General features: G+C 36.1%; 1 protein-coding gene across 33 annotated transcripts in view; it reads right to left on the bottom strand.

Annotated features, from left to right (window-relative positions):
• The window catches only part of ANKRD12 (ankyrin repeat domain 12), a 134,395-nt gene that overhangs the window by 74,175 nt on the left and 46,415 nt on the right, over positions 1–13,805 (bottom strand). For all 33 annotated transcript variants that reach the window (XM_077975205.1, XM_077975208.1, XM_077975212.1 and 30 more), the window contains exon 3: positions 7,766–7,913. In XM_077975205.1, coding sequence (XP_077831331.1) covers positions 7,766–7,913 — 148 coding nt within the window. The remainder of the gene's footprint in view (positions 1–7,765; positions 7,914–13,805) is intronic.

Genomic DNA, 13,805 nt, shown 5'->3' with positions numbered 1-13,805 from the left:
CACTCAACTGAAAGAGGAATCATCAATAACATTTAGACCAACTCTAAACAGGTAAATGGGCTGAATGGTAAAACTTTCAATGAACACATATTTCAAAATGGAATACATTAAGTTAGCAACTAAAAAATTTCATGAAAAATAGTATTTGACAAAGACAAGCAAAAAAATTTAAATAACCACCACAGATTGCAAAGCAAACCAGCAACCATTAAATTGTGCCAATAGGATTAAATGAATTGTTGAAAGCAGATATTATTTTAATAGATTAAACCACAGTGAATAAACTAACCTTTCAATTATATTAATGTAGTTTAACAGTTTATCCAAATCTTCCTTTGGAAGTAAGCAACCACTCTGACCCCACATTGGCTTTTACTCAAACAACTATATTTCTATTGGTGGCATTTGCATAGTCTACAAAGCTTTAACTCAGGAACTAGAAAATTAAAGCTTCTATTAACATATCCCTGTCCCCTTCCTCAACTACTTCCTTTTATGCTGTACTAAGACTAGGCTGTATGAGATTACCACCGTTTATGAGACTGATACAAAATATTGAGTGCAAAGCAGAGCCACTCTCTCTCCCACACATGTTCTTCATAGCGAGGCAAAACAAGTGATACTTGCATTTTAAAACCAATCTTTTTAAGTTAGTATTTTGCTTGGGTTGCAAGGAAATAAGAGAAAAATACTAAAAATAATTTTAAAAGCCTGTACTGTATGTTTGAAACTTGCATAATGAAATATCAGGAAGGGGGCAGAGGTAAATGTATCATGAATAACTGCCAGGAAAAAAATCACCAAAGGTGATTATTCTTACTAAGCAAAGCACTAATTTTATCTATTTTAATATAGTTCCCAGAAAAATTGTATCTATCTGTTTTCTTTTCAAAAGAAGCTCCTCTCCTCAAATTTGATTGAGTCACATTATAATATGGTAAACCCTTAAATGGCATCTAAAGTCTTAGGAAAATAGAACTAAGGCTGGCTGGCAGAGATTTTGTTAATAAAATTTCAACACATTCTACAACTGCCTCCATAGACTTAGTGAACACATCATACTGTGTTCTCTGAATTTTCTCATATTCTTTTTAAAATGCCAAAAAAGGTTGGGCGCAGTTGCTCACACCTGTAATCCCAGCACTTTGGGAGGCCGAGGTGGGTGGCTCAATTGAGGTCAGGAGTTTGAGACCAGCTTGGCCAACATGGTGAAACTCCACCTCTACTAAAAATACAAAAATCAGCCAGGTGTGGTGGCGCATGCCTGTAATCCCAGCTACTCACTCAGGAGGCTGAGATAGGAGAATTGCTTGAACCTGGGAGGCAGAGGTTGCAGTGAGCCAAGACAGTGCCACTGCACTCCAGCCTGGGTGAAAGAGCGACACTCTGTATCACTTTAAAAAAAAAAAAAAAAAAAAGCCAAAAAAATTAGTAAACTATTTGCCTACTAATAATGCTAAGAGGAAACAATTACGTAAAGAAAAAAGTGAAAGACATTCAATCTTTCTGATTATTTAAACATGCAAACTAAAATGACAAAGGACTACTGGTTTATCTCTATAGAACATCAGATTTATCAACCTAAAGAAAAACGTGTCCCCCAATGCTATCTGAGGTTAAAGAACATTCATGTACTGCTGGAGGCTTTCTAACTAGGTATAATTATTTTGGAGAAACCTGAAGAATCACAGAAATGTTTAACCCTTATAACACTGTAACCTTACTCCTGGGAATGAATAAAGAAACAACTCAGTGTATGACAAACATCACAATCTGCAAAGATGCTCTTGATGGCATTATTCACAACAAAAGAATTATAAATTTAGTTTGAGGGCCAAGAAGAGACTCTCTCATGTAGCCTCAAGACAGCTGTTTAACACTTTCACATTAAGAGAGTTTGGCTTTCCCTTGGACACCATAAGACTAGGGAAGAAATTAAGTATGATTTCGTGACTGATAATGCAGGAATAAAGTTCACTTAGGTGGAAACTGTATTAATTATTAAAGATAACAAAAGTTATCAGTTATTGATTACACTATATATGGTGGCAGATATTATATGATACCTATACAACATTCATTCTCTTTTTCTTACCAGGAGTACCCCAGTTTTGATCAGAGAAACAATATGCCCGGCTGAAAGTATGATTTTTCAGACTCCCCTGCAACTAGAATAGCCTAACCAATCAGATGCAGAAACAAAAAGGCCAAATCTCACTGGGAAAAAAACACTTTTGTCCTTGGTCTTTTCCCTCCTACTTTCTCCCCAGGAAGAAGCAATAATCTTGTGATTATAAGGCAAAATGATTAAGGATAAAGCCCATGTATGAGCTAAGAGTGGCACAGCATTAAGATGAAAAGAGATCAGAGTCTGATGGCATTATTGAACTGCTATGCCAACCCTGTACTGCCTATGCTTGGCCTTCTTACTGCATTAAACTGTAAAATTCCTATGTAATTAAACCAGTGTTAGTTTTTGGTTATGTTTAATTTAGTTTTACAAGCTAAATTTACATGCTATGTCACTTGAAGGTCACAATTCTCTGAAACTGATACTATTATATGTACTTTTACAGATAAGGAAGCTGGGACTTACAAAGAAGTCAAATTACTGGGCCAACGCTTGTAGGGGACTGAGGGTCAACACTAGTCAGATTCCAAAATCTTCAGTAATAAACACTGCCATGATTTACCTCTGCTACAACTAAAAAATTTATCCTGTCAATTCCAGAGTAGCAGAGAATGAAAGGAGAAGGTAAAAATTAGTGATAAAGCAATCTGATGTAGGTGTTAAGAAATGTCTTTTAGATAAGCAGTTGCTTTTTACTTCCATAGGTTCAATGGGTCATTGTATATATTGGCTTAATGTTCCACAGGACAAAATTCATGGGAATTCTTTGACACAGTAAGACAATGTTAGTGATTTGTTGAAATAAATTAATTCAGAATGAACATAGTACTATGATAGAGCTACAAGGACCCACTGGCCTGATTTCAAATTACGTTGTAATTCATTCCCTGATTTTTTCTGTCTAGCCAAGCACTTACTTTTCTAGAAAGTGTTTTCTTTTTTAAAAAAATTAGTAAGTATTAAATAATTGAGAATTTAGAAAGTTTAAGACACACTATGATGCCTTGCAAAACGGAGGCTAGGAATCTCTCATTCAGTAGACAGCATTGCTGCTAATCTGGGGTGCCAGTGGGCTTTCCTTGGACAATGTCATGAATACCTCTTTTGAAAAGTAGTGACTTTATAAAAGTAACATATGTCCATTATTTCAAGAATTCAAGCCATACAAAAAGGACCAAGAGGAAAGTAACAGATACCCCACATCCAAGAAATAAAGTGTTAACCTCTGGCAAGCATCATTCCCAGCATCCATCTAAATACGTATTAATGACAAAGGAACTAGCAGAGACAGTAATAAATTTATGTAAGAACAAGAAAATAACACACATATGCTGTTTTGAAATAAAAGGCTTAAAGACTTATTTTAATCCAACATTAAAAAAAAAACTAAAGGCATTGCTTCTTCCTTATAAAAGATACTACTATAAAATATAAACAAAAATATAAAGAAATTTTAAATACAGGAACATTAAAAAGTTTATATAATCATTTTAAGAAACTATATACTTTAGATAATATCAGTTAATCCCTTGCTTAGAGATAAGATGATATGCTTTCTCTTTATTCCCTACCCCTTGTTCTATTATTTCCTTAAGTCAAGGTTTAAAACATTTATATTTTGTTCTGTACCTAAAACACATCCAACAGGTATAGTTCCTACAGTGAAAAAAGTCTTATATTTAGACAGTCTTAATCTTTCCATGTGTTAATATACATGTGTGCACATATATACACACGATAAATGTAAATACACAAATTACAATTTTAATGCAAATAGCACATCCTGTTTCATAATCTAATTTTTTACTTCCAATATATCATGATCATCTTCCCATATTATGTATTCTTCTACAGCTGGAGTACCGTGGCATGATCACAGCTCACTGTAGCCTCAACCTACCAGGCCAAGCAATACCCATGCATCAACATCTCAAGTAGCTGGGATTACAGGCGCACACCACCAAGCCTGGCTCAGTTTTTAATTTTCTTGTAGATACAGGGTCTCACTCTGTTGGCCAGTCCGGTCTCAAACTCCTGGCCTCAAGTAATCCTCCTGCCTTGGCCTCCCAAAGTGCTGGGATTTCAGGTGTGAGTCACCATGCCCAGCCTTACAACATTATTTTTAAGGGTGAAAACTATTTCTTCATTGAATTTATCATAATTTAACAAATCCTGTATTAGTCAACACAATTCTCCTGATTTTTTTGCTATTATAAAGAAAGCTGAGGCTGGGCACGGTGGCTCAAGCCTGTAATCCCAGCACTTTGGGAGGCCGAGACGGCGGATCACGAGGTCAGGAGATCAAGACCATCCTGGCTAACATGGTGAAACCCCGTCTCTACTAAAAAAAATACAAAAAACTAGCCGGGCGAGGTGGTGGGCGCCTGTAGTCCCAGCTACTCGAGAGGCTGAGGCAGGAGAATGGCATAAACCCGAGAGGCGGAGCTTGCAGTGAGCTGAGATTGCGCCACTGCACTCCAGCCTGGGCGACAGAGCGAGACTCCGTCTCAAAAAAAAAAAAAAAAAAAAAAAAAAAGGCTGAGATAAACATCCTTAAAAACAAATGTTTTCATCAATAACTATTTATTAGAGGCCAGGCATGGTGGCTCACTCCTGTAATTCCAGCACTTTGGGAGGCTGAGGCTGGCAGATCACTCGAGGTCGGGAGTTAAGAGCCTGGCCAATACGGCGAAACCCCGTTCCTACTAAAAATATGAAAATTAGCTAGGCAGGCACCTGTATCCCAGCTACACGGGAGGCTGAGGCAGGAGAACCACCTGAACCCAGGAAGCAGAGGTTGCAGTGAGCTGAGATGGCACCACCGCACTCCAGCCTAGGTGACAGAGTGACTCTGTCTCAAAATAATAATAGTTATCATTATTATAATAAATGCCCAAAGAAAAAATTAGTCAAATGTTAAGAAACAATTTTTATATACATTGTCCTATTTACCTTAAACAAAGTATTTCTATAATTTAGACCCACTAAAGCAAATTCCTATGTCCAACCCGTAACTACTGGGTGATTCAGACCAAAAACAATTTTGTCATTCATCATAAATTGTATTTCTTTGACTACTACTGATGTATTTTTTCATGTATTTCTTTGCCAACTATAATTGTTGTTCTGAACTGTTTGTATTTTTGGGTCCATTTTCCCATTTTTGAGTTTCCTTTTCACATTTAAGAGATCTTTAAATGCTACATATATTAAGGGTTTTGATGAATGCTGCATATGTTTCTCCCTTCTGTATCTTTATCTTCACAGTTTCAGCTAATAGTTTAAAATATAGCATACTACACAAAAAAGATAAACGTCAAATATGAAGTCTGATGCTGTATTTTTCATATGGGAAATATCACTTAATGGTACTGAATTCTACTTTTGTTTTAAAATTATATAAAAGACACTTGAATCTAAATAACACATTTTGTACTGGTACTAGGGAAATCCTCCTTAATGTTTTCATTGTGTGTGATATGTTAAACCAAAGACGTCATCTATTACTTTCTAAAATTTATAAACAAAGCCTACCAAAAAAATAAATACAATTGACCTTGAACCACCTAATTTTGAACTGCACAGATCCACTTACACAGGAATTTTCTTCTGCCTCTCTGCATCCCTGAGACAGCAAGATCAACCCCTCCTCTTCCTCAGTCTACTCAGTGTGAAGACAATAAGGATGAAGATCTTTATAATGATACACTTCCATTTAATGAACAGTAAATATATTTTCTATTCTTTATGGTTTTCTTAACATTTTTTTCTCTAGCTTAAAGAGTACAGTATATAACATAACATGTCATCTAAGACTTAGTAAAGAAAAAAATAACAGAGTACACAAAAGATGTGTTAATTGTTTATGTTATTGGTAAGGCTTTGGTCAATAGCAGGCTATTAGTAGTTAAGTACTTGGGGAGTCAAAAGATACACAGGTTTGACTGTGTAAGGGGGGGAAGGATGGGGTTAGCGCCCCTAGTCCCCACATGGTTCAAGGGTCAGTTGTGTTTTAAATCCATCAAAATTTTGTTTGGTGACAACATGTAACTTTTCAAATGGAAGAATAAGTGTTATGAAACAGTCTTACAGAGAGTTACAATATCCCAACTAAAGTCCAATAGTAGAAAAAAATGTAAGGGGGAAAGTGTATATAACCCAATTTTAGACATATGAATGAGGTTACATTTATTCAATACCTAAATTTTTATCTTCCTAAGTAACATTTTCTCCTTTATTTTATTCTAAATAAAATAAAAATCCATCTGATCTAATGACAAAGGCTCTCATGAAAAGATTATCTTGAAACTTTATTCCTTAAAAATACTAATATTCTTCAAATTTATCGAAATCTATTTTTCGAACAACTATTAGAAATATACTCATTGGAAAACAAAACCCGAGTAACATAATTTAAAAATGACTAGCAACGAAACTTTTAATATGCGAGAAGAGTTCAATCTTAAATGGCTGTCCAAAGGCACATAAGCACCTTCTTCTCAGCTAAGAGACCTAGTAATAGCTTGAGAATATCACTTAGGATGCTTCGAGGGGGAAAAAAATAGGTTCTGAATCTCCCAAAGAAACCAGTGTAGCTTAAAATGAAAAAACACATGATTTCGTAATCACTGCAAGAAAGAGCAATCTTCAAAGTTTAAAAATGTCATGAGTGTTTAAGAACAATTTTTAATTCACACAACAGCAGTGGCAAAATACACAAAAGGAGACCTGGCTACCAAAAGCGTATACTACACGATTTTCTAAAGCTATGTTAGTATAGAATGTTTCAAAAATCTTATGAGTATTTTCAGTTTCTGGAGTCAAGATCATTTCTGAACTGACCATTAAAATGACTAGAAAGATATAGGCAGAATATAATCTATGTACATAAACTCAGAATGGAATACTTTCTCTGAGGCTACAACATTTTTAAGAACAGTTCATTATTAATATTTCATGCAATGACTAAAACTACAGTAAATACATACATTCAAGTTTATATTAGTTTCAAAAATCGGTTAGTTCAGGGCTAAAACACAAGCTAGTAATTTATTAGATAGCAATAGTAAGAATCTCATCTGCTATGAATAACTGGGATTGGTTGATTTCAAGTATCAATTTCTGGTATGTAGGAGTTTTGGGAAACAAAAATTCTATGAAAAGCACTGAGGCAGTTTAGCCTCAATTTGTGTGTGTGTGTGTGTGCGCGCGCGCGCGCGTGCGTGATGCATGTTTCTAATTCATTTCTGAATCTAAAGTGCCTAAACTTCTTTGGGGTGTGACCTTATGTTCATAAAAGCTCAATAACTTTTTCTCAAATCTGCATATTCTATTGCTTCCTTATCACTGAGTAAATTTTAATCATTTGAGTGCTCCCCCCAAAATTAATTTCTTGATGAAGAAATTCACAATAAACATTCAAAGAGTAAGGAATAAAGAAAATTGTTGTCATCTCTGGTTAGAAACCACACTTGGCATGACAGATGAATTTCTGCCCCAAAATGATAAATCTGAAACAGTGAAATACAAATATTTCTCAATAAACTGGGATGTCAAGAGGAGTGGTGTACAAGAAACAAAAATCAGAATTAAAGAATGAACAAGATTTTACCAGAGAACAGCAAATTATTCTACCTGTGTCTGAATCTCGTTCTTCATTTCTTGATGGGCTAATGGTAAAAGGAAGTTTACGTTTCATGGATGATTTCTCTTTCATCTCCTTGCTCACATCACTGCGTTCAATTTTTGGAGTTTTGCTGTAGGATGCAATCTTGTCTTTACTCTATTAAAAAGTCAAATAGAGTAAAGTTATATCAACATTAGCTAAGCAATACAATATAGAAACCCCTCCTTACTGGGGAAAAACATACACAAAAAGAGAGACAGTGTTACATATCACTGTATTCAATATACTCAAGACTCAGCTTCAACAACTGTATTTTTTCCTAACCTGTTTCATATTTCCCTACTCTTATTTAATAACATAATTTTATATTTATTTTTAAATATTTTACGTTCAGGGGTACCTGTGCAGGTCTGTTATATGAGTAAATTGCATGTCACTGGGGTTTGGGGTAAAGATTATTTCATTACCCAGGTAATAAGCATAGTACCTGATAGGCAGTTTTTTGATCCTCTCTCTCCTCCCACCCTCAAGTAAGCCCCAGTGTCTGCTGTTCCCTTCATGCCCATGTATACACAATGTTTAGCTCCCACTTATGAGATCACGTGGTATTTGGTTTTCTATTCCTGCATTAGTTTGCTTAGGATTATGGCCTCCAGCTCCATCCATGTTGCTGTGCAAAAAAACACGATCTCATTCTTTCTAATGGCTGCATAGTGTTCCATGGTGTGCATGTACCACGTTTTCTTTATCCAGTCTACTGTTGATGCGCATTTAGGTTAATTCCATGTATTTGCAACTGTGAGTAGTCCTGCAATGAACATACGCATGTATGTGTCTTTGTAATAGGACAATTTATATTTTTTTGGGTAAACAAAAATGGGATTGCTGGGTTGAATGGTACTTCTAACAACAATTTTAAAACAACAGTAAAACAAAATATCTTGAATAGAACCACTATATCTAGATGTAGCGCCAATGAATATGTAAATCTTAAAAAGCAATTCTGAATTGAATCAAACTGATGGTATTTTATTTAAAAAATAAAGTTGGCTGGGCATAGTGGCTCATGCCTGTAATCCTAGCACTTTGGGAGGCCAAGGTGGGGGTATCACCTGAGGTCAGGAATTCGAGACCAGCCTGGTCAACATCGTGAAATCCTGTCTCTACTAAAAATACAAAAAAGTAGCCAGGTGTGGTGGCAGGTGCCTGTAATCCCAACTACTCAGGAGACTGAGGCAGGAGGATCACTTGAATCTGGGAGACAGGGGCTTCAGTGACCTGAGATCATACCACTGCACTCCAGCCTGGGCAATGAGAGCAAAACTCTGTCTCAATAAATAAATAAATAAATAAATAAATAAATAAATAAATAATCTGTATCAGCAGTTCTCAAAAGGCTTCTTGACTAGCAGTATCAGCATCACCTAGAAACTTACTAGAAATGCAAAATCTCAGACCTACTGAATCAGAATCTCTGGGGCTAGGGCCTAATGATCTGTTTTTAATAGTCCTGCCACATGATTTTGATGCATAGTAAAGTTTGAGAACCACTATTATTTATCAATAAAGAAGAAAATATGTAAGGGTCACAGGAACCAAAGAATAATCTATCCAGGTCAGTAGATTACAACCCTATTTCTTAAATCAGAAAACCAGAAATGGATTTATAATTCAATTCAGAAAAAGAATGACATACCAAATAAAAATACTGTGTACTTGCCCAGTTAGGTGAAGTGACCTATAGGTAATATGAAGTTCACTCCTATAATCAAACATCCAAATTGATATGGCACATCTAAAACCAAAGCATGACAACTCCTTTGTGAGAAATGTGCTTCATACTGATAACTAAGCCACACTGCCTTAGCAGGAGATCTTAAAAGAACATTCCCAAGCTATGATAAGACGTGATATTTATCATGATTGCAGAGATTCTCAAAAGCAAATGAAAAGTAGATTCAGACTATAAAAGATACCAGTTTTCAATCCAAGATGAAAAATAAAGGAGAGATGAGGAGGAAAAAGGGGCATGACAAATTAATACAAAAGATGACTCTAAAAGAGCAAATGAATAAACAAACCTTTGGTGAAATCTAATAATGAAAATCAGAGAAAAGATTAAAAAAAACAACAATACTGAGATTGAGCCTGAATACAACTATAGAGGGAATATTAAAAAGTTATGCAAGAATGCTGTTGGCTGGGCATGGTGGTTCATGCCTGTAACCCCAGCACTTTAGGAGGCCGAGGTGGGCGGACCACTTGAGCCCAGGAGTTTGAGACCGGCCTGGGCCACATAGGGAGACCTTGACCTTGTCTCCATAAAAAAATTTAAAAGTTAGCCAGGCATGGTGGCATGCGCCTGTGTTCCCAGCTACTTGGGAGGCTGAGGCAGGAGGATTGCTTGAGCTGGGAGGATTGAGGCTGTAGTGAGCCATGTCCTCACCATTGTGCTTCAGGCTGGACAACAGAGTGAGATCCTGTATCCAAAAAAAAAAAAAAAAATGCTGTATTTAGTTTTATACTATTAAAAAACTTACAGACTGTAAAAATTCGGTAATTTCCTTGGAATATGTGGATTACTAAAAATGAGCTCATGACAGGATGACAGGAAGGGAAAACCAGAATAGACCAATTACCATAGAAAACAGTAAATCAGGCTGGGTGCAGTGGCTCACATCTGTAATCCCAATGCTCTGGGAGACTGAGGCGGATGGATCACTTGAGGACAGGAGTTTGAAACCAGCCTGTGCAACGCAGTGAGACCTCATCGCCATAAAAATTTTTTAAAAACTAGCTGGGCACAGTGGCACACAACTGTAGTCCCAGCTACTCAGGAGGCTGAGACAGAAGGCTGCAGTGACCTATAATCACGCCACTGCAATCCACGCTGGGTGACAGAGCAAGACCCTGTCTCTAAAAAAAAAAAAAGAGGAAAAAAAAGATAAATCCATAGTGAAACATATGTTTAAAAAGGCACCTACTCCAGAAGATTTTACAACAGAGTTTTAACCAAATAAACAAAACTTCAAGCAACAAGTATTTTCCATTTCTTATAAATACCAGAGCACAGAAAGATTAGAAGTTACCCAATTCATTTTAAAAGTCTAAAATAAAACTGATACCAAAAACAGTACAAGATACAAAATTAGACAAAAATCAACTTATGAACATAAATGCAAAAGTCCTTAACAGACTATCAAGCCAAATTCAGTATCTCAGAATATATTATAATCAAGCAGGGCTCATCTAGAGAATGCAAGGATAGTTCACGGATAGAAAACCTCTTAATTCACTGTATCAAAACATTAAAGAAAACCAGATGATGGCAAGAACAAAGTGACAATAATAGTAACAATAAATTCTACATTCATTCTTGATCAATTTCCAAGCTTTCAAGCAAAATCCTCGAGTTATTTTTTCACTTCTGCCAATGAAATGGAGCTTCAAAGACAAGGTGTTTTGCTTATAAGGTTGTTCAAAATGTAGGTTTTATTATATGGTGAGACCAACAAATCAGGATATTACTGCTATGGAAAAGATTGTTACTCACAGTTCCAAGGGGTGGGGGGCATGCCATGCCACATCATGCCACTCCAGACCACACAGGGAAGCATCAGGGTGGTTGGTCAAGAGGTAAAAGAAGAAAGATGAAATGTGAGCAAGAGCCTTTATTGTAGTTTCCACAGGAAAGAAAGTGTGAAGCAGGGTAAGCAGGCTTGGGATTGGCTACCTTGAATAATTTCAGCGGGCTCTGGGATATAGGAGCTGTTTCTCTAATTGATACCTGGTTCTGGGGTGATCAGGACAGATGGCTAGTGGCCCAGAATCCGAGAGCCCAACAAAGTTGGGAATTTGGATGTGGGGTCTAGATAGGTCAGTCTGCGAATGAAAGATGTGCTCACAGTGAGTTTATTATCTCTAGGAACTGGCTAGGCCTGGTAGATATAGTATCTCAATGGTCAGCAATGCCTGAGAAGTCAAAGCATCAGAAATACAGAAAATAAAAAGACACAGCTAATACACAGGTTAACCAACAAAACTCCAGTAACTTGCCTTAGAAAATGAATCATTGTTATGAATAAAAGATTTAAGAATCACTTAAAAATCCCTTCTCCCTTGCAGCTATATAGGATACAGGTCTGTGCTACAAAATGAGTTTAAAAAAAAACCTATGTGATATCACATTGAAAGAAAACAGCATAGGAATATATGGAATATGTTCTCCCGTGCAATACGGTGATAAGTGTAACTATTCATAACTGCTAACTACTTGTTATGTCCTCTATAAAACTGTCCTTCAAGGCGTATTTGAACAAAGGGTTTCTGTGAGATTCTTAACACTTTAACTTTCAAAAGAAATATTTTTGATAGTCGTGAAATTTCTGTATTACCGAAGAGTAGAAATACTCTATCGAATTCAAGAGACTCTCATTAGCACATACTAGGCCCATAACTCTGTTAGGTTTATTATCTTAAAACATTTCTGGAGTCTTTTCATTTAACATTATTGTCCCAATAACTGGCAACAACCATCATACATAATAATGAAAGCATCAATGGTAAGAATTATCTTCTATTAATTCTATTAAATGATGTATTGATAGCCTCTGTCATCTCAGTTAGAAAAAATGGTAAAAAATGTATCCAGAAAACAAGAATATATATACACACATGCACATATATAATCAGAAAAGTCGGGAACAACATCAAGGCATACCTTGGAGATATGGCAGATTCAGTTCCAGACCACCATGATAAAGCAATTATAATGATAAAACAAGTCACACAAATTTTTTGGTTTCCCAGTACAAAAATTATGTTTACACTATGATGTAGTCTAGTAAGTGTGCAATACTATTATGCCTAAAATATATATATGCCTATTTTAATTTTAAAGTACTAAATATACTGAAATATGCTAAGGATAGCATGGGCCATCAGCAAGTTGTAATCTTTTTGCTGGTGGAGGGTCTTGCCTCAGGTTGATGGCTGTTCGTTGATCAGAACAGTGGTTTTTGATGGTTGGGGTGGCTATTACAATTTCTTAAGACAACAATGAAGTTCGCCGTGTGAATTGACTTTCTCTCACAAGACATCTCTCTGTAACATGCAATGTTGTTGACGGCTTTTACCCACGGAACTTCTTTCCAAATTGGAGTCAATCTTCTTTAACTCTGCTGCTGTTTTATCAACTAAGCTTATGCAATATACTAAATCCTTTGCTGTCATTTCAACAATGTTTATAGCATCTTCACCAAGGGTAGATTCCATCTCAAGAAATACTTTATTTCCTCATCCACAAGAAAGATGAGCTTTTTTTTCTCTTCTGCCAATGAAATGGAGCTTCAAAGACAAGTGTTTTGCTTATAAAGTTGTTTTAAAACTAGGTTTCAAGTTTAATTATGAGATTTCAGCAATTCAGTCACATCTTCAGGCTCCACTTGACTCTCATTCTCTTGCTTTTTCCAATCCCATCCACGGTTACTTCCTCCACTAAAGTCTTGGACCCCTCAGTCATCCATGAGTGTTAGAATCAACTTTTCCAAACTCTGGTTAATATTGGTATTTTGACATCGTCTCATGAAACACGAATGTTTTTAATGGTATCTAAAATGGTGAATCCTTTCAAGATGGTTTTCAATTTACTTTGCATAAATCCATCAGAGGAATCACTCTCTATGGCAGCTACAGCCTTACAAAGCATATTTCTTTAACAAGGCTTGTTTGAAAAGTTAAAATTATTCCTTGACCTATGGGCTGCAGAATGGATTGCATGCCAGCAGCCATGAAAACATTATTCTCCTTGTATGTCTCTGTCAGAGCTCTTGAGTGACAGCTCATTGACATGTTGTCAATAAGCAGTAATATTTTGAAAATAATCCTTTTTTCTTAGTAGGTATCAACAGTAGGCTTAAGCTATTCAGAAAACCACGCTGTGAACAGATATGCTGTCATCAGGCAGTGTTTTTCCATTTATAAGCTACAGGCAGAGTAGATTTCACATAATTCTTACAGGTCTTGGCGTTTTTGCAATGGAAAATGAGC

This window comes from Macaca mulatta, chromosome 18, assembly GCF_049350105.2.
Source record: "Macaca mulatta isolate MMU2019108-1 chromosome 18, T2T-MMU8v2.0, whole genome shotgun sequence".
In the NCBI taxonomy this organism is placed as follows: domain Eukaryota; kingdom Metazoa; phylum Chordata; class Mammalia; order Primates; family Cercopithecidae; genus Macaca; species Macaca mulatta.
The sequence above is the reverse complement of the archived record's forward strand: the minus strand, read 5'-3'. Positions and strand labels throughout refer to the sequence as shown.